Source organism: Kogia breviceps, chromosome 2, assembly GCF_026419965.1.
Source record: "Kogia breviceps isolate mKogBre1 chromosome 2, mKogBre1 haplotype 1, whole genome shotgun sequence".
NCBI lineage: Eukaryota > Metazoa > Chordata > Mammalia > Artiodactyla > Physeteridae > Kogia > Kogia breviceps.
This window is the reverse complement of record NC_081311.1, coordinates 154,129,551-154,152,694: the sequence shown is the minus strand read 5'-3', so window position 1 is coordinate 154,152,694 and position 23,144 is coordinate 154,129,551. Positions and strand designations below refer to the sequence as shown.

At 34.0% G+C, this 23,144-nt stretch overlaps 1 protein-coding gene across 1 annotated transcript in view; it reads right to left on the bottom strand.

The window, feature by feature from the left end:
• FSIP2 (fibrous sheath interacting protein 2) overlaps positions 1–23,144 on the bottom strand; it is a 123,136-nt gene that overhangs the window by 60,396 nt on the left and 39,596 nt on the right. The window contains exon 14 of the mRNA XM_059055228.1: positions 6,721–6,778. Coding sequence (XP_058911211.1) covers positions 6,721–6,778 — 58 coding nt within the window. The remainder of the gene's footprint in view (positions 1–6,720; positions 6,779–23,144) is intronic.

Sequence of the window (23,144 nt, the reverse complement as noted above, 5' to 3'; positions counted from 1 at the left end):
TAAAAATGGCTTTAAGAAGCAGCTGGGTGGGGGTGGGTGGAGGTGAGGGGAGCTACAGCAGCCACAGAAGCTGTTGGACAAGGTAAAAAACTATATATATATTTATATATGTTTTTTTAAGACCCCCATGCATACATTTATTCAACTAATATTTATTAAATCCTCACTACACATGCAAAAAGCACTGTGGTAGGAATTATGGAGAGAGGGGAGTGGGTGGACACATGGTTCCTGCCCTCATGTCTCTTACCTTCTAGAAAGAGAGTCAGACATTGAACAACTAATCAATTAATTAAAAGTAGAACATCTACTAGGAAGAACGATTGGAGTCTATAACAACTTTAAAAGGGCAAATTAACCTAGTACCAAAGATAACAGAAACCCTTTACACAATCCCACTCATTTTCTCACTGTCTCCTCTCCCTCTCCTCCATTCCGTCCCCTCCCCCATCCCTCCTCTCTCAGACAGACATGCACACACACTGGTGTGCACACAGGTGCATACACCGGCACACATAGCTATGATGTAATCAGGCACCTCTTTGTCTTTCAAAAAGACAATTTTTGAGCTATAAATACTAAAGATACTATTCATTCTGGCTTTTAGGCCAACAGGCTTCAACCCTGGCAAAACCATGCCAAAATTCCTACTCTGAGTTAAGATGCAGTCAGGTCTAGATGAAAAAAGGAATGTTTCAACTGATTACATCTTCAAATATTTCCTAGATATTTGAGTTTATGGTTGTGCTTGTCCTTCTTGATACTTAATTAGAATGTACAGGCCTCAGATATGAGCTTGCAGGAGACAGACAGTGTTCAAAACGAAAATGACAGCTTTCCATTGGCTTGTGTGCTGTTCTATAGCAGCTCAGTGTCAGGTGTTGAAGTAAAGCTAAACTACATAAAAACAGAAGATGTAAAAGCTAAAGTTGAAAGTTAAAACTTAGAGTCTACATATACTGAACTTTGATTGGCTATTCAATTATAAAGTCAAATTCAAAAAAAGCATAAGAAAAACAAGTAAGGAACATAATTTTGGACAAAGCATTGAGCTGGGCAGATTTTAAAACTTTTAAGTTATATAACTACAAAATATTTATGGTAGATAAAAATTAGAAAATACAGGTATATAGACAGAGATAAAAATACAGCCATGTTTAATAACCAAAGCACTCTCCATAAAATGACTATATCAAAGTATTTAACCAATTCTTTATCATTGGGCATTTATGCTTTTGCCTAATCTTTATTAACGCAAGTGTTTTGATGAACACCTTTATATATGCATTTCTGCACATCTCTCATTATTTTCTTAAAATAAATTCTTAGAAGTGGAATTTCTTAGCTGGGCAGTATTCAGATGTTTAAAATCAGAATTAAAGCAACAGCCAACTTCAGAAAAAAGAAATCATAAGTAACACAATAACAGTGGGGGACTTTCACACTCCACTTCCATCAATGGAGTTCATCCAGAGAGAAAATCAATAAGGAAACACAGGCTTTAAATGACACATTAAGCCAGATGGACTTAATTGATATTTATAGGACATTCCATCCAAAAGCAGCAGAATACACATTCTTCTTAAGTGCATATGGAACATTCTCCAGGATAGACAATATGTGGGGCCACAAAGTGAGCCTTGCTAAATTTAAGAAAACTGAAACCATATCAAGCATCTTTTCCAATTATAACTCTATGAGATTAGAAATTGACTACAAGAAAATTATAAAAACCACAAGCAAGTAGAGGCTAAAAAGTATGTTACTAAAGGACCAAGGGATCGCTGAAGAAATCAAAGAGGAAATAAAAAAATACCTAGAGACAGATATTGGAGATTGGTTCAAGATGGCAGAGTGGAAGAACGTGCTCTCAACTCCCTCTTGCGAGAGCACCGGAATCACAACTAACTGCTGAACAATCATCAACAAGAAGACACTAGAACTCACCAAAACGGATACCCCACATCCAAAGACAAAGGAGAAGCTGCAATGAGATGGTAGGAGTGGTGCAATCACAATAAAATCGAATCCCATAGCCAATGGGTGGGTGACTCACAAACTGGAGAACACTTAAACTCCAGAAGTCCACCAACTGGAGTGAAGGTTCTGAGCCCCACAGCAGGCTTCCCAACCTGGGGGTCTGGCAACAGGAGGAGGAATTCCCAGAGAATCAGACTTTGAAGGCTAGCGGGATTTGATTGCAGGACTTCAACAGGACTTGGGGAAACAGAGACTCCACTCTTCGAAGGCACATACAAAGTAGTGTGTGCATCAGGACCCAGGGGAAGGAGCAGTGACCCCATAGGAGACTGAAGCAGACCTACCTGCTAGTGTTGGAGGGTCTCCTGTAGAGGTGGGTGGTGGCTGTGGCTCACCTCAGGGACAAGGACACTGGCAGCAGATGTTTTGGGAAGTACTCCTTGGTGTGAGCCCTCCCAGAGTCTGCCATGAGCCCCACCAAAGAGCCAGATAGACTCCCGAGCTGGGTCGCCTCAGGCCAAACAACCAACAGGGAGGGAAGCCAGCCTCACCCCTTAGCAGACAAGCAGATTAAAGTTTTACTGAGCTCTGCCCAACAGAGCAACACCCAGCTCTACCCACCACCAGTCCCTCCCATCAGGAAGCTTGCACAAGCCTCTTAGATAGCCTCATCCACCAGAGGGCAGACAGCAGAAGCAAGAAGAACTACAATTCTTCAGCCTGTGGAACAAAAACCACATTCACAGAAAGATAGACAAGATGAAAAGGCAGAGGGTGATGTACCAGATGAAGGAACAAGATAGAACCCCAGAAAAACAACTAAATGAAGTGGAGATAGGCAACCTTCCAGAAAAAAAAAATTCAGAATAATGATAGTGAAGATGATCCAGGACCTCAGAAAAAGAATGGAGGCAAAGATCCAGAAGATGCAAGAAATGTTTAATGAAGATCTAGAAGAATGAAAGAACAAACACCTAGAAGAATTAAAGAACAAACAGAGATGAACAATACAATAATTGAAATGAAAAATACAGTAGAAGGAATAAATAGCAGAATAATTGAGGCAGAAGAACAGATAAGTGACCTGGAAGACAGAATGGTGTGATTCACTGCCACAGAACAGAATAAAGGAAAAAGAATAAAAAGAAATGAAGACAGCCTAAGAGACCTCTGGGACAACATTAAATGCAACAACATTCACATTATAAGGGTCCCAGAAGGAGAAGAGAGAGAGAAAGGATCCAAGGAAATATTTGAAGAGATTAAAGTTGAAAATTTCCCTAACAAGGGAAAGAAAATAGCCACCCAAGTCCAGGAAGTGCAGAGAGTACCAGGCAGGATAAACCCAAGGAGAAACACATCAACACACGTATTGATCAAACTGACACTAATTAAAGACAAAGAAAAATTATTAAAAGCAACAAGGGAAAAATGACAAATAAAATACAAGGTAACTCCCATAAGGTTAACAGCTGATTTCTCAGCAGAAACTACAAGCCAGAAGGGCATGGCATGATATATTTAAAGTGATGAAAGGGAAGAACCTAAACCAAGATTACTCTACCTGGCAGGATCTCATTCAGATTCAAGAGAGAAATCAAAAGCTTTACAGACAAGCAAAAGCTAAGAAAATTCAGCAGCACCAAACCAGCTCTACAACAAATGCTAAAGCAACTTCTCTAAGTGGGAAACATAAGAGAAGAGAAGGACCTAAAAAAACAAACCCAAAACAATTAAGAAAATGGTAATAGGAACATACATATCAATAATTACCTTAAAAGTGAATGGATTAAATGCTCCAACCAAAAGACACAGGCTCACTGAATGGATACAAAAACAAGATCCATATATATGCTGTTTACAAGAGACCCAATTCAGACGTAGGGACACATGCAAACTGAAAATAAGGGGATGGAAAAAGATATTCCATGCAAATGTAAATCAAAAGAAAGCTGGAGTAGCAATACTCATATCAAGTAAAATAGACTTTAAAATAAAGTCAGTTACAAGAGACAAGGAAGGACACTAGATAATGATAAAGAGATCAATCCAAGAAGAAGATATAACAATTATAAATATATATGCACCCAACATAGTAGCATCTCAATAAATAAGGCAAATGCTAAAAGTTATAAAAGAGGAAATTGACAGTTAACACGATAATAGTGAGGGACTTTGACACCTCACTTACACCAATGGACAGATCATCCAGAGAATTAATAAGGATACACAAGCTTTAAATGACACACTAGACCAGATAGATTTAATTGATATTTCTAGGACATTCCATCCCAAAACAGCAGATTATACTTTCTGCTCAAGTGCATATGGAACGAATCTCCAGGATAGATCACATTTTGGGTCACAAATCAAGCCTCGGTAAATTTAAGAAAATTGAAACCATATCAAGCACCTTTTCCAACCACAACACTATGAGATTAGAAATCTTTTATGGGGAAAAAAAATGTAAAAAACACAAACACATGGAGGCTAAACAATACATTACTAAATAACCAAGAGAACACTGAAGAAATCAAAGAGGAAATAAAAAAATACCCAGAGAAAATGACAATGAAAACATGATGATCCAAAACGTATGTAATGCAGCAAAAGCAGTTCTAAGAAGGAAGTTTATAGCAATACAATCCTATCTCAAGAAACAAGAAAAGTCTCAAATAAACAAACTAACCTTACACCTAATGGAACTAGAGAAAAAAGAACAAAGAAAACCCAAAGTTCCTAGAAGGAAAGAATTCATAAAGATCAGAGCAGAAATAAATGAAATAGAAAAAAAAGAAAACAGTAGCAAGATCAATAAAACTAAAAGCTGTTCCTTTGAGAAGATAAACAATATTGGTAAACCTTTAGTCAGACTCATCAAGAAAAAGAGGGAGAGGACTCAAATAAATAAAATCAGAAATAAAAAAGGACAAGTTACAACAGACATTGCAGAAATACAAAGCATCATAAGAGACTACTACAAGCAACTCTATGCCAATAAAATGGACAACCTGGAAGAAATGGACAAACTCTTAGGAAGGTATAACCTTCCAAGACTGAACCAGGAAGAAATAGAAAATATGAACAGACCAATGACAAGTAATGAAATTGAAACTGTGATTAAAAATCTTCCAACAAACTAAAATCCCAGGACCAGATGGCTTCACAGGCCAATTCTATCAAACATTTAGAGAAGAGCTAAAACCAGTCCTTCTCAAACTCTTCCAGAAAACTGCAGAGTAAAGAAAATTCCCAAACTCATTCTACATGGCCACCATCACCCTGATATGAAAAGCAAAGATATCACAAAAAAAGAAAATTACAGACTAATATCACTGATGAATATAGATGCAAAAATTCTCAACAAAATACTAGCGAACAGAATCCAACAACACATTAAAAGGATCATACACCATGATCAAGTTGGATTTATCCCAGGGATACAAGGATTCTTCAATACCAGAAAGTATTGTTAGCTGTGTTTTGTTTGTATTCTGACAGGATGTTAGGCTGGTTGGCTGCAACTAAAAGTATTTTTCCCTGTCAATTTGGGAGGGCATGGTGAGGAATCTCCAGGTAATACAGAGTTACTCATCTTACCGAACTAAGATTTTTAATGAAAAAGTATCCATAGTATTTGCTATGGAAGATCCACCTGACTCTGTAGTTCTATAATGTTGGGTGGAGAAAAATAAAGAGGCAGCACTCAAGACTTTACTATGATCTTCCTCTAACCACTTCTATAAAGAGTCAGGTATTTATATTTAATAAACATTTATTAAATAACTAAAATTAAAATGGCCTTTTTGTACAAATGATCACCATTCTTCCACCCTGTTCTATTTATTTAAACCGGACTAGTCCAGTTTCCTTCTTTTTGCATCTATTATAGTGCAGTGTATCCTATGAACTCTCAGTAAGTCAGTTAAACTGATGTTCATCAATCCTAAAGTCAAGATCCTTCCCCTCCAAGAAAGCTTGGTGTGAATAATTCAACAGCATTTACCACCATATACCACTTAATTCTATCTAACCATTTTCATAGGAATTTGGGGTTTTTAAAGTCTTTGCTGGACCTCAGATGAGTTACTGTTTTTTTAAAAAAGGCAACGGTGTTGGGTCTAAAATGATAGTCTCTCTGCTCTAAAGTTGAGAAAGCCATATGTAGACACCAACAGAAATAGGCTGCCACCAGTCTGAGGAATAAAAATCCCTCAGGCTCCCCAAATTTCTTCTCCAGAGATTTGCAAGTTCCATCATTAGAGATTATTATTTTGGATTATATGGCAAATACACTTTAGGTTAGGAATGACTAATTAAAAATTTAAAAAGTAAAACTAATCTAATCTGTCCTTAGGAAGCCAGTAATCTCAAAAGGTTTAAGGAATGGTAAATGTTTCAAAGGGGAGAAAGGCAAAGAGACAAGTCCAGATCCTGGAAAGCTACCTGAAGAGGAGAAGACATGGTTGGACATATTTGAAAGTGGTATGAAGACTCTGAACATAGGGTAAGTGTAGAACCACAGTGGGGTAAGGAAATAAGGAAAAGGAAGAACATTAACTTTTTCTACTTTACAATTTAAGCTTAGTGAGGAGAATTTGCAAAAGACAAACATTTCATTAAATCTAAGTAGAAGTACAAGAATGGAGCATCCCACGTAATTATTTGCTTTTTAATATGACCCATGTACTTATTAGAATATTAATTTATCATTATACATTAATTTACTTAGATACTTACGTATTTGAGAAAACACAAGAAGGGAAAACACCCTGGACTGTGGCAGGAGCCCGAGGTCCTATTTACCAGAAAAAGAAAATAATTAGTTTGCATCCTTCCCCAACAACTTGTAAAACGATAATATCCTCTAATAGTTCTTTATTCTCTATTGTCACAGTCTTGTTTAAAAGCCTCCAGAGACTCTCGACAATGAAGTCTAAATTTCTTTGCAAGGCATAAAATATACCATACAATCTGATGTTCTTATGTACCTCTCTAGTGTCTTCTCTGGCTAGCCTTCCATGTGTATTCTATGGATCAGAGGCACAAAATAACTTATTTCCTAAATGTATCATCTTTTCCATGCCTCTGGGCCCTTGTTTTTGCCATTTCCTTTGTCTGGAGCACCCTATGCCCTATTTTAACTTCTTATCTTTTAGAGCTCAGTCAGCTTGTGTTAACTCTTCTAGAAAGCCTTCCTTGAAACTAAGTAAATATTCTTCTCTAGTGGTCCTAAAGCATTCTATCCATTTCTATTATAAAACTCATTATGTTTTTTAAGTAATTAAAATTTTATGGTAATTAAAGGTTTACTCTTCTGTCTCCCTGATTATGATGTAAATTTCCCACTGTATCTCCAACATTTATTTTTTGAGAATACTACGTAATTAATATGTTTCCTCAACATTTATTCATTGATTTGTTGGCCATTAATCTCTTCCCACTCAAACATCATCTCACTTGCTTTGTATGTAATCTAGATAGATTTCATTACTGGATTTTAGTAAAGATTCTGGGTACAGATGACATAGAAAGTTTTTATGCACAACACCTCCACACTGGATTTGGTGTTTGTAAATTATGCAAATACACAAATGAATAAAAATCTTAGACAAAAAGAATGTCCTGGTTACAGAAAGTAGTGTTAGTAATTAGAGCCTGTTCAGTCAAGTTTAAGTGGTAACTCTTGTTTCTCCCAATAAATGAGTAACCAATAGGTACCAGTGATGTGTAAAAAAGTCTTACTTAAATCCTATGAACGTTTTTGACTTTGTTTGTGTAGATATGTTTTATTGTGTGTGTTCAGATTTGGAGAAGCAGTACCTGAAGTTAAGAATTCATAGACCTGAGAAATTAAGGTGTGAAGATAATATAATTTTAAAAGCAAAATAAAAAACAAGCTCTTCTGTGGTTTCATCAATATGCTGGAGTAAATATTCTAAAAATATTTTCCTAGAATTCTGTATAAAATATTAAAGCCATCCTCTTAAAAACAGCTAAGCTTTCAAGGAGGTAAGAGAAATATTTGAGAGTAAAAAATTGGGGGGAATGGGGAACACACATATGGAATTGTAAGCAAATGATGAAGCTGATGCCTGCCCTGCACCCATTGGCCATAACTGCAAACTTAATGGATAGCCAGTGGATTTAAAACCATATATCAGGCTCAAACCAGTTGGGAAATAAAACCTTAGAGCTTGTGAAAATATACTTTATCCCACAAAACTACACCCTTGGTGAAAGAGCTGTCTTTAAAAAGTCATGCCACAGAGGTAGCAGCACAAACAAATTATGCCTTGGCATCAGCTGTGGATAGAGGAGGAAGAGCAGAAAAGAATAATATCTCTTAAGAATTCATAATCACATATTATCTCTTATGTGACTTTGAGGTTCAAATTCACTGTATGGTCCATAAAACTAAATGAGAAATTTTAATGAACCTGTTTTTATAGCTCTCCCAGATGCCTAGCAGTAGCATATGAAAAAACTTAACAGCTTTATTGAAGTATAATTGATATTTGCAAAATTGTACATATTTAACATGTTCAGTTTGAGTTTCTACATAGTAATACATCCTATCAAAATATGGAATTCTGTCAAAAATGATGCATTTCTGTCAAAAACAAGCTAACATATAACAACACATCCCTGCCACTCACACATAGACAAATATGAAGAAACAAACCAACATGCCAGTTATCAGGAAAAAAAAAACATTAAAATTAGACCACAAATATTTCAGATATTGGAATTATCAATATAGAATATAAAATATGTGCATTTTATATGTTTAAATAAATAAAGTAGTAATTGGAAATCACAGGAATGGAACCTATCAAAAAAGTCCAATCAAATCTGAATAATAATGAGAAATTTTATAATATATATTATATATATGTATAATCAAACAAACTTAAAAGTGTATTAAATTTATAGAATAGTAAAATAGATACAACTGAAGAGAGAATTGGTGAAATGGAAGACAACCTCAAAGAAATTAACCAGAATGCAATAGAGAGAAATGGAAAATGTGGTTTTTAGACGATGTAGAAGTAGACACACACACACACACACACACACACACACACACACACACACGTATATAACTGGAGTTTCAGAAGAAAAGAATGAAGAAAATGAGGAGAAGCAATATAGGAGAGAAAAACAGCTGAGACTTGGCCAGAACTGTTCATGATAGTGACGCTAAAGTAAAGCAGATGAAAGATCTTAAAAGCAGCCTGTGGTGTGTGTGTGTGGTGGGGGTGAGAAGGTGGGGAGGGGGATGTGGGAGGAAGGACCACTTACACAGGAATTAAGTAGAACAGAAAGCAGATCATTTAAGTGAAACAATATTTTTAAAGTGCTAAGAAAAAAAGAACTGTCCCTGAGAACTGGTATATCCAGCCATAATTATATCCCATAACATGGATAAAATAGTGTTACTAAATAAAATCAGAGACTTCTTTACTCCTAAAATACATTCATTAATGATTTCTAAAGAATGGATGTATTTTAGGAAAAATGAAGGTGATTCTATAAAGTATGAAATGCAAAAAGGAATGATGAACAACAATAAAAAATGGTAAACGTGAGAAAATATAAATAAAACTTGAAAAATAAAATAGTAATTTAATAGAAAAATAGAAACATAATTTCTATAAAATAGAACAGTAATTTAATTTTGAATTTTTTACCAGATAAATTATTAGTTAAATATGATATGAAATAGTGAGTAGATTATTCTAACTTTGACTTTTACTTTAAGTATACATGTTAAAATTTAAGGGTAATTGTCAAAAGAAATATACACATAGTAAAAAATTTCCAAAATAGTAGAAGGAAAGCTGAATTAAAAAATATATTTAATATTCTAAAAGAAAGAAAGAAAGGAAAAAATACATATATATATATATTAAAAAGGAGAACAAACTGAAAGCAAAATAAGGCAGTAAAAATCTTCCAAAGATCTGTAATTAACATAAATGTAAATGGTTTAAATTCAGTTAAAAATCAGAAATTCTAATACTGAATAAAATAAAGCAAAATCCAAAGTCAAGTATTTATAAGAGCTACAATTAAACATCTAAAGACTCTAAGATTGAAAGATGATACAACTATAGTAACATCAGGCAAATTGAATTTAAGACAGAAAACATGGCTCAGGATAAAGGTCACTACATAACAATAAGATTAAGTTATTAACTTGGTAATAAGTTACCAAGATTGCTAAAGGAACTTCTCTAGGCAGGTGAGGTTAAAAAAAAAAAAAAAGGCCACAACTAGAAACAAGAAAATAACAAATTGGAAAGTGCACTGGTAAAAGCAAACCTACAGTAAAAGTAGGAAATCATCCATATACAAAGATGATATCAAAACCAGCAAACATGAGGAGAGTACAAATACAGGAAATGGGAATTACATTTGAAATTGAGAGACCAGCAACTTAAAACAACCTTGTATATATATAGACTGCTACACCAAAACCTCATGGGAAATACAAACCAAAAAATAGATACACACACAAAAAAGAAAAAGCAACCCAAACACAACCCTAAAGATGTCATCGAACCACAAGAGAACAAAAGAGGAAGGGATGAACAAAGACCTACAAAAACAAACTCAAGACAATTAAGAAAATGGTAATAGGAACATACATATCAATAATTACCTAAAATGTAAATGGATTAAATGCTCCAACCAATAGACACAGAATGGCTGAATAGATATAAAACAAGACCTGTGTATATGCTGTCTGTAAGAGACCAACTTCAGACCTGGGACACACACAGACTGAAAGTGAGGGGATGGAAAAAGATATTCCATGCAAATGGAAATCAAAGAAAGCTGCAGTAGCAATACTCATATCAGACAAAATAGACTTTAAGAGACAAGGAAGGACACTACATAATGATCAAGGGATCATTCGAAGAAGAAGATATAACAATTGTAAATATATATGCACCCAACATAGGAGCACCAACTTATAAAGCAAATGCTAATGGCCATAAAAAGGGAAATCAAAAGTAACACAATAATAGTGGGGGACTTTAAGACCCTACTTACACTAATAGCAGATCATGCAGACAGAAAATTAATAAAGAAACACAAGCCTTAAATGACACATTAGACAAGATAGACTTGATATTTATAGAACATTCCATCCAAAACTAGCAGAATACACTTTCTTCTCAAGTGCACACGGAACATTCTCCAGGATAGATCACACCTTGGGTCACAAATCATGCCTCAGAAAATTTAAGAAAATTGAAATCATATCAAGCATCTTTTCTGACCACAACTCTATGAGTTTAGAAATCAATTACAGGTAAATAAACTATAAAAAACACAAACACATGGAGTCTAAACAATATGTTACTAAACAACCAATGAATCACTGAAGAAATCAAAGAGGAAATCAAATAATACCTAGAGACAAATGACAACAAAAGAAAGAGAATCCAAAACCTATGGGATACAACAAAGGGAGTTCTAAGATGGAAGTTTATAGCAATACAATCTTACCTCAGAAAACAAGAAAAATCTCAAACAACCTAACCTTACACCTAAAGCAACTAGAGAAACAAGAACAAACAAAGCTCAAAGTTAGTAGAAGGAAAAGAAATCATAAAAATCAGAGCAGAAATAAATGAAATGGAGATAAAGAAAACAACAGCAAAGATCAATGAAACTAAAAGCTAGTTCTTTTAGAACAACAAAACTGATAAACCTTTAGCTATACTCATCAAGAAAAAAAGGGAGAGGGCTCCAATCAATAAAATTAGAAATGAAAAAAGTTAGTTACAACTGACACCACAGAAATACAAAGGATCATAAGAGACTATTACAAGCAACGATACACAAATAAAATGGACAACCTAGAAGAAAGAGACAAATTCTTAGATATGTACAACCTTCCAAAACTGAACCAGGAAGAAACAGAATATATGAACAGACCAATCACAAGTACTGAAGTTGAAACTATGATTAAAAAACTTGCAGCAAACACAAGTCCAGGAACAGACAGCTTCACAGGGGAATTCTATAAAACATTTAGAGAAGAGTTAACACCTACCTTCTGGAACTCTTCAAAAAATTGCAGAGGAAGGGAAGGAATACTTCCCAAGCTCATCGTATGAGGCCACCATCACTCTGATACCAAAACCAGACAAAGATGTCACAAAAAAAGAAAATTACAGGTCAATATCACCTATGAACATAGATGCAAAAATCCTCAACAAAATACTAGCCAAGCAAATCCAACAACACATTAAAAGGATCATACAGCATTACCAAGTGGGATTTATCTCAGGGATGCAAGGATTCTTCAATATATGCAAACCAATCAATGTGATACACTGTATTAACAAATTGAAGAATAAAGACCATATGATCATCTCAATAGATGAAGAAAAAGCTTCTGACAAATTTCAACACCCATTTAGGATAAAAACTCGCCAGAAAGTGGGCATAGAGGGAACCTACTTCAACATAATAAAAGTCATATACAACAAACCCACAGCAAACATCATTCTCAATGGCAAAAACTGAAAGCATTTCCTCTAAGGTCAGGAACAAGACAAGAATGTCCACTCTTGCCACTATTATTCAACATAGTTTTGGAAGTCCTAGCCACACAATCAGTGAAGAAAACGAAATAAAAGGAATCCAGATTGGAAATGAAGAAGTAAAACTGTCATTGTTTGCAGATAACATGATATTATACATAGTAAACCCTAAAGATGCTACCAGATAAGTACTAGAGCTTATCAATGAATTCTGTAAAGTTGCACAATACATAAATAATACACAGAAATCTCTTGCATTCCTATACAATAATGAAAGATCAGAAAGATAAATTAAGGAAACAATCCCATTTACCATCACATCAAGACAAATAAAATACCTAGGAATAAACCTACCTAAGGAGGCAAATGCTTGTACTCAGAATAAGTACTGAGTATAAGGTACTGACAAAAGAAACCAAAGATGACACAAACAGATGGAGAGATATACCATGTTCCTGGATTGGAAGAATCAATATTGTGAAAATGACTATACTACCCAAAGCAATCTACAGATTCAATGCAATCCCTATCAAATTACCAATGACATTTTTGACAGAATTAGAACAAAAATTTTTACAATTTGTATGGAAACACGAAAGACCCTGAATAGCCAAAGCAATCTTGAGAAAGAAAAATGGAGCTGGAGTAATCACACTCCCTTACGTCAGGCTATACTGCAAAGCCACAGTAATCAAAACAGTATGGTACTGGCACAAAAAAAGAAATATAGATCAGTGGAACAGGATAGAAAGCCCAGAAATAAACCCACACATCTGTGGTCACCTAATCTATGGCAAAGGAGGCAAGAATATACAATGGAGAAAAGACAGTCTTTTCAATAAGTGGTGCTGTGAAACCGTAAACAAAATGAAATGACAACCTACAGAATGGGAGAAAATATCTGCAAATGATGTGACCAACAAGGGGTTAATTTCCAAAATATACAGACAGCTCTTGCAGCTCAGTATCAAAAACATGAAAAACCCAATCAAAAAATGGGTGTAAGATCTAAATAGACATTTCTCCAAAGAAAACATGTCAATGGCCAAATAGCACATGGAAATATGCTCAACCTCACTAATTATTAGAGGAATGCAAATCAAAACTACAATGAAGTATCACCTCACACTGGTCTAAGTGTCCATCAACAAAAAATCTGCAAACAATAAATGCTGGAGAGGAGGTGGAGAAAACGGAACCCTCTTGCACTGTTGATGGGAATGTAAACTGGTACAGCACTATGGAGAGCAGTATGGATGTTCCTTAAAAACCTAAAAATAGACTTACCATATGATCCAGCAATCCCACTCCTGGGCATATATCTGGAGAAAACCATAGTTCAAAAAGATACATGTACCCCAATATTCACTGCAGCACTATTCACAATAGTCAGGACATGGAAACAACATAAATGTCCATCAACAGAGGAATGGATAAAGAAGATGTGGTACATATATACAGTGGAATATTCTCAGCCATAAAAAAGAACTAATGTCATTTGCAGCAATATGTATGGGCCTAGAGATTGTCATACTGAGTGAAGTCAGACAGAGAAAGACAAATATCATATGATATCACTTATATGTGGGATCTAAAAAAAAAGGAACAAATGAACTTATTTACAAAACAAAAATAGTCACAGATGTAGAAAACAAACTTGTGATTACTATGGGGTAAAGGGGGGGAAGGGATAAATTGAGACTTGGATTGACATATACATACTACATATATACAGTGTGTGTATATATATATGGATAATTATATATATATAATACATAATTTATAAGGACATACTGTATATGACAGGGAACTCTACTCAGTACTCTGTAATGTATAATGGGTTATATGGGAAAAGAATCTAAAAAAGAGTGGATATATGTATATGTATAACTGACTCACTCTGCTGTACACCTGAAACTAACACAATATTTTAAATCAATTATACTCCAGTAAAAATTAAAAAAGAAAAAAAAAGTTATCAGGCAAACAGTTATTCATGTGGGGAGGAAGGCAAGGGAGATAACAGTTTTACAATGAGAGGACCTGAAGGGGAGCTCTACTGGTAGACTGGTTTGCTGTAGGTCCTTAAGAAAGGGCTACAAATTATACCTGAGGGGAGGTACAGGAATTTTCTCTTAACAGAGGGTTATTTATGATTCTATTCATCCTTTTCCCCTTATGCAGAAATAATTGTGGTTTCCTCTACTTGCTGATTTCCTGCTAATACATAGGCTTAACAGCTAAGGTCATAAAAAAAAAAAGTATGACCAAGTAGAGAAAATTTAAAACTCACTCAAGAGGAACCCAGCAATCATAGGGCTGAGAACTACATGTGACATTGTCAAAAGCAAAACTGATGAAAGGCTCAAGCTATGCCCATTCACTGCATATTGCCTATGGCTGATTTCCAGCTACAGTGGCAGAGTTGAATAGTTGCAATAGAGACTTCATGGCTGGCCAACACATGAATTAAAACCTTAGGTCTCTCAAATAAAGAATAGACATTTTTGGGGTATATCTGTGGAACATTAAAAAATATTGATACATATTTGGCCACGAAGAAAACAACTTCAATGAAGAGAGATTTAAAGGCTATATTTTCTGATATTAATTCAAAGAAATTAAAAATAAGAATGTTACCAAAATTATTTATTAGAAAGTTAAAAATATACAGAGATATCTGTTTTGAAAGAGAATTTAAGAGAAGTAAAATCTATGTGTAAACCAATAAAAAACAGAACAATTTACATCAAAATCTACAGTTGTGAGCTACACTCACAGGAAAATGTTTAGCGTAGAGGGTATTAGAATGGAATAAAAAACAAAATTCCACAGTTTTGGAAGACAGAGTTAATAGCTTGTCTGGGAATGTTCTGTCCTTATCTCTATGGAAAAATGGATGTTTGATTTTATTAAATTTATGTTTTGCTTCTTTATTTTTTATTTTATTTTTTTTTTGCGGTACGCGGGCCTCTCACTCTTGTGGCCTCTCCCGTTGTGGAGCACAGGCTCCGGACGCGCAGGCCCGGCGGCCATGGCTCACGGGCCCAGCCGCTCCGCGGCATGTGGGATCCTCCCGGACCGGGGCACGAACCCGCGTCTCCTGCATCGGCAGGCGGACTCGCTTCTTTATTTTTTAAATAAATTACAATTGACTTACAATATTTCCTTAGCTTCAGGTGTATAGTAATTCAGTTATACATATTTTCAGATTATATTCCATTATAGATTACAAAATACTGAATTGAATTTTTCATGCTATACAGTAAATCCTTGTTGCTTATGTATTTTATGTATAGTAGTTTGTATCTGTTAATCCCATACTCCTCTCATTTGTCTCTCCTTCCCTCTCTTCTCCCCTTTGGAAACCATATATTTGTTTTCTATCTGTGTGACTGTTGTAGTTTTGTATATAGAAGTGCTTCTGCTGTATCCCATAGATTTTATATGGTTGTGAGCTCTTTTTTGTTTATCTTGAGGTATTTTCTGATGTCTTCTTTGATTTCATCATTGAGCTATTGGATTTTTAGTATCATGTTGCTTAGTCTCCATTAGTGTTCATTCTTTTCCCATTTTTCTTCTGTGTTTGATTTCTAGTTTCATACTATTGTGGTCAGAAAATATGCTTGAAATAATATCTATCCTCTCAAATTTGTTGGAGCTTGTTTGGTTAACTTAGTATGTGGTCTGTTCTAGAGCTTTCCACACATGCTTGAGAAGAATGTGTAGTCTGTTTTGGTTTTTTTGGGGGGGGATGTAGTATCCTGTAGATGTCAATTAAGTCAAACTTGTCTACTGTGTCAACGTAGGACCTCCATTGCGTTACTGATTTTCTGGGAAGAAAAATATCTGAAATAAACACCTTAGCTTTAATAGCTCAAGGAATTAATTAAAGAAGGACAAACTAAGCCCAAAGATAACAGATGGAAGGTAATAACAAATATCAGAGTGGAAATAAATGAAATAGAGCCTAAAAAGAAAATAGGAAAGATTAATAAAAATAAGTACTTTTTAAAAAAGATTAACAAAATAGACAAACTTTAGCTTGACTTAACAGGAAAAAAAAGGGGGAAAGACTCAAAATTAGAAATGAAAAAGTACACATTACAGTTGATACCACATAAAGTCAAAGGATAATAAAAGACTACAATGAATAATTATATCCCAACAAATTAGATAACCTAGAAGAAATGGATAAATTCTTAGAAACATCCAACCTACCAAGATGGAATTATAAAGAAGTTGAATATCTGACAGACCAATTACTAATGAGATTGAATTAGTAATCAAAAACCTTCCACGCAGGGAACTATCTTCAATATCCTATGATAAACCGTAACGGAAAATAATATAAAAAAAGAATGTATATATTTGTATAACTGAGTCACTCTGCTGTATGGAAGAGAGTGGCACAACATTGTAAATCAACTATAGTTCAATGAAAAAAATTAAAACCTTCCAGCAAAGAAAAGTCCAGGACCAGACAGTTTCACTGGTGAACTGACCAAACATTTAAAGATGAATTAATACAAATCCTTATCAAACTCTTCCAAAAAAAAAAAAAAAAACCAAACCCAGAAGATGAGGGATCAGTTCCAAATTCATTATACAAGGCCAGCATTACTGAGATATCAAAGCCAGACAAGGACACTACAAGGAAAAAGAAAAAAAAGCTATAGGCCAATATCCCTGATGAACATAGATGTAAAAATTCAAAACAAAATATTAGCAAACCAATTCAGTAGTACATTAAAAGAATCATATGCCAGGATCGAGTGGGATTTATCCCTGTGATGCAAGAATGGTTCAACATATGCAAGTGGTTAACTGTAACACACCACATTAACAAAATGAAGGCTAAAAAATCATATTATCATCTCTAGATGCATAAAAATTATTTGAGAAAATTTAGCACCATTTCATGATAGAAATTCTCAATAAACTGGGCATAGAACGAATGTTCCTCAACATAATAAAGACCATATAAGTCCCCAGCTAATATCATATCCAGTGGTGAAAAGCTAAAAAGTTTTGCTCTAGGTCAGGAACAAGACAAGGATGCCAACTCTTGGCACTTTTATTCACACAGTACTGGAAGTCCTAGCCAGAGCAATTAGGCAAGAAAAAGAAATAATATATAACTAAATCAGAAAGAAAGAAGTGATATTATCTCTATTTTCAGATGACATGATATTATAAAGAGAAAACCCTAAAGAATGCACCAAAAAAACTGGAGGAGCTAATAATTGAATTCAGTAAAGACATAGCATACAAAAATCAGTATATAAAAGTCAGTTATGTGTCTGTACACTAATAACAAACTATCAGAAAAAGAAATTAACAAAATAATTCCACTTAGATAGCATCAAAAAGAATATTATATTTAGGAATAAATTTAACAAAGGAGGTGAAAGACCTGTACACTGAAAGCTATAGGACATTGATGGAAGAAACAGAAGATACAAATAAATGGACAGATATGTCTTAACATGGATGTGAAGAATTAATATTGTTAAAATGTCCAAATGTGACCTACTAATTTATTGCAGTCAAAATTCCAATGGTATCTTTCACAGAAATAGAACAGTCCTAGAATGTATATCAAACCATAATAGATCCTGAATAGCCAAAGCAATCTTGAGAAAGAAGAACAAAGCTAGAGGCATCACACGTCTTGATTTTAAACTCTATTACAGAGCTACAGTAATCAAAACAGCATAGTACTGGTACAGAGGTAGATGGGGCAGAGTAGAGAGCCCAGAAGTAAACCCATGTATATATGTATATGTATATATATACATTCAATTAACTTATAACAAAGGAGTCAGGAATATGCAATGCAGAAAGCATAGTGTTTTTAAAAAATAGTGTTGGGAAAACTGGACAACTGCATGCAAAAGAATGAAACTGGAGCCCTACTTTATACAGTACACAAAATTCAACTCAGAATAGATTAAAAACTTGAACATAAGATCTGAAATTATAAAACTCTTGGAAGAAAACTAAGCCCCCTGACATTGGTCTTGGCAATGATTTTTTGTATTTGACAGCAAAACAAAGTAAATGAAAGCAAAAATAAATGGGATCACTTCAACTAAAAAGCTTTTGCACAGCAAAGAAAACCATAAACAAAATGAACAGACAATTCATGGAATGGGATAGAACAGTTGCAAACATCATATCTGATATGTGGTTAACATCCAAAATACATAAGGATACAATTCAAAAGCAAAAACCCCATAATACCCAATTAAAAAATGGGCAGAGAGACTGAAATGACATTTTCCAGTTTAAACCTACAAATGGCCAAGAGGTATGTGAAAAGGTGCTCAACATCAATAATCATCAAGAAAATGCAAATCAAAACTACAATAAGATATACATCCTAATAGGTGTGAGGTGATGTAAAAAAGACGAGATAAATTCTGGTGAGGATGTGGGTTAGAGGGTACACGTATACACTGTTGGTGGGAATGTAAAATAGTACAGCCATTATGGAAAACGGTATGGAGGTTCCTCAGGAAATTAAAGATAGAACTACCATATGATCCAGCAACTCCACTTCCAGGTCTATACACACAAAAAATGAAATCATTATCTTAAAGAGATGTCTGTACTACCATGGTCATTGCAGCATTATTCACAATAACTAAGGTATGGAAACAATATCAGCGTCTGTTGATGAATGAATGCATAAAGAAAATATATTTTCTAAACACACACACACACACACACACACACACACACACACACACACACACACATTCACCATCTGGGAAAACATGGATGAAGCTGGAGGGCATATTATGCTAGCTGAAATAAGTCACACAGAGACAAATACTGCAAGATTACACTTTTATGTGGAATCTTAAAAAAAATGTTGAACCCATAGAAACCAGGAGTAGAATGGTGGTTGCCAGGGGCTGGGATAAGAAGCAAATAGGGAGAAGCTGGTAAAAGGGTAAACCTTTTATATAAAAGATGAACAAAGTCTGAGGATCTAATGTATAACATAGTATCTGTAGTTGATAATACTGTACTGCATAATTGAAATCTGCTAACAGAATAGATCTTAAGTTTTCTCACAAAAAAATCAAAGAAATATCTTAACATTGGCTAGGAAAAGGTTTCTTACACAGGACACAGAAATAACTCATCAAAAATAAATGGTAATTTAAATGATAATAACGTGTTCTTCAAAAGCCTTAATAAAAGAGAGAAAAGGCATATAGTGTGAGAAAATATTACACCATTATATACAACAAAGGATTCATTATGCAGAATATTAAAAAAGCCTACTAACAAATTAGTTAAGAAGCAGAGGCATAATTTCATAGAAAAATAGGTAAGGGGCTTAAATAGAACCTTCACAAAATGAGATATCCAAGGAGCCAATAAAGATATGAAAATTCATTACTAATAAAAGAAATGTTAATTAAAACCTCAATAACATAACAATCTACCAGAATGGCTAAAATTAAAGACTGTAATACCAAAGTGTTGAGATGGCTGGATATGAAATCACAAGAATTCTCATTAACTGCTGGTAAAACTTTAAATTGGTGAGACCCCTTCAGGAAACTCTTGAGCATTATCTACTAGTGTATATACATATCCAATGGCCAAGCAGTTTTATTCTTAGATATATATCCATAGAACACACTCACACACAAATATGCTAGAAAGTTCATAAATTATTACTCATAACAGTTCCTATCTGAAAAATACATATATCCATAAACAGTAGAATTGTATGTTCATAAAGTGGAATACTATATAACAATTAAAATGAATTACAATGACACACAAAAATAGTATGAAACTCAGAAACATAGTATTGAGAGAGGCAGCCAGAAACAAAGCATACCTTGATTTCATTTATATATAAAGTTCCAAAACAGGCAGTACTAATCTATTGTAGAAATCAAGAGAATGAAAAGGAGGCAGGATGTTTTGATTTGGAGGGAAAAGAATAAGTGTATTTGTAGTGCAGATAATATTATTGTTCATATCAGGGGTTACATAGATTTGTGTGCTTTGTGATGATTTATTGAACACAAATTTGTATTTTCTGAATGCTTTTAATTTTAATTAAAAAGTTAAAATAATAGTATTAGGATATGTACACAAGATATTATGAATAATTTTATGCTAACACATTTGGAAACTTAGGCAAATTGATAAATTTCTAGAAAAAGATAAATTACTAGACTAACAACTAAATGATCCTATATTTAAAGATATTTAATTGTAATTAAGAATTACCTAACAAAGTAACTCCTAGCCCAGATAGTGTCACCAGTAAATTCTACAAAATGTTTAAGGAAAAAATTACCCCAATATTCTACCTAGGTCTTCCAGAAGAAAATAAAGGATGTAATACTTATATAGTACAACCTTTATGTTAAAAAAGATATTATGAGAAGTGAAAATTATAGGCCAATTGCTGTTATGACTATATAAGGAAAAAATGTAAAACAAAACAAGCAGATTGAATCAAGGTTCATAGAAAAAGAATAATACATAACGATCAAATGATTATTATTTCAAGAAAAGTCTGGAGCAACATTTTTAAAAATGAACATAATTCATTAACAGAATAAAGGAGAAAAGTCATATAATCATCTCAAGTAATTGTGAAACAAAAACAAAATCCAATTGAACAAAACTCAACATCCATTCATAATGAAAGAGCTTAGCAGGGTAAGGATTTAAGACAATGTCCTTAATATGTTGAGACCTATAAAAAATAATCAGCAGACATTCTTCTTAATTACAAAATGTTAAGTATTCTCTCTCAGATGGGGAACAAAAAAAATGTCTTATTCAATACACACTAATGATACTAGACAGTTTAAGAAGTCAAGAAAAATAGCTATAGGATTGGAAAGAAAGAAAGAAAGTTGACATTTGTAGAAAACATTATTATATATGTAGAAAGTCTAAAATAATCTGTAGACAAATTATTAGTAATAATAATTGAGGTTACCCAGGTTTCTGACCAAGAATAGAAAACTTAGTTTTATTTCATCAGAGCATCAATAATTATAAAATACAAATATAAAAGATATTCTTTAAAATATCATAAAAAATCAAGTTCCTAGGAATAAATCTAATGAAAAATATTTAAGACACAAAAGCATAAACATTAGTGAGAGAAATTAAAGGAAGTTATTTATGTTCTTGGAATGGAAGATATAATAGTTTAAAGATGTAATTCTCCTGAAACTGATCTCCAGATTAATGACATTCCAATAAAAAATCCCAGTAAGATTTTTTTTTTTTTTGGAACTCAACAAGCTCTTATTAAAATTTATATGGAAAGGCAAAGGGCTAAGAATAGTCAACTAGTCAATACTCTACCTGCTCTACTGGATATCAAGATTTACTACAAGGCTTTTGTAATTAGGACAGTGGAGTAGTGGCTTGATAATAAGAAACTGCACAAATATACACAAATGGATATATAAACTATAATATCAGAAATCAAGATAATGACAGTATCTGCAGAGGAGAATAGTGATTGGGAGTGAGTATAATGAGGCCTTCTGCTGGATTTCCAATGTTCTATTTCTCGATCTACATTGTGGTTTCATGGGTGTTTTGCTTTGTGATAATTCATTGAGCTGTATATTATATACAGCTTATATACAGCTTTACAACAAATGCTAAAGGAACTTCTCTAGGCAAGAAACACAAGAGAAGGAAAAGACCTAGAAGAACAGCCCGAAACAATTAAGTAAATGGTAATAGGAATGCACATATCAATAATTACCTTAAATGTAAATGGATTAAATGTTCCCACCAAAAGACACAGACTGGCTGAATGGATACAAAAACAAGACCCATATATATGCTGTCTACAAGAGACCCACTTCAGTCCTAGGGACACATAAAGACTGAAATTGAGGGGATGGAAAAAGATATTCCATGCAAATGGAAATCAGAAGAAAGCTGGAGTAGCAATTCTCATATCAGACAAAATAGACTTTAAAATAAAACCATTACAAGAGACAAAGAAGGACACTACATAATGATCAAGGGATCGATCCATGAAGAAGCTATAACAATTGTAAATATTTATGCATCCAACATAGGAGCACCTCAATACATAAGGCAAATACTAACAGCCATAAAAGGGGAAATTGACAGTAACACCATCATAGTAGGGGACTTTAACACCCCACTTTCACCAATGGACAGATCATCCAAAATGAAAATAAATAAGGAAACACAAGCTTTAAATGATACATTACAGAAGATGGACTCAATTGATATTTATAGGACATTCCATCCAAAAACAACAGAATACACATTTTTCTCAAGTGCTCATGGAACATTCTCCAGGATAGATCATATCTTGGGTCACAAATCTAGCCTTGGCAAATTCAAGAAAATTGAAATCGTATCAAGTATCTTTTCCAACCACAATGCTATGAGACTAGATATCAATTACAGGAAAAGATCTGTAAAAAATACAAACACATGGAGGCTACACAATACACTACTTAATAACGAAGTGATCACTGAAGAAATCAAAGAGGAAATCAAAAAATAGTTAGAAACAAATGACAATGGAGACACGACGACCCAAAACCT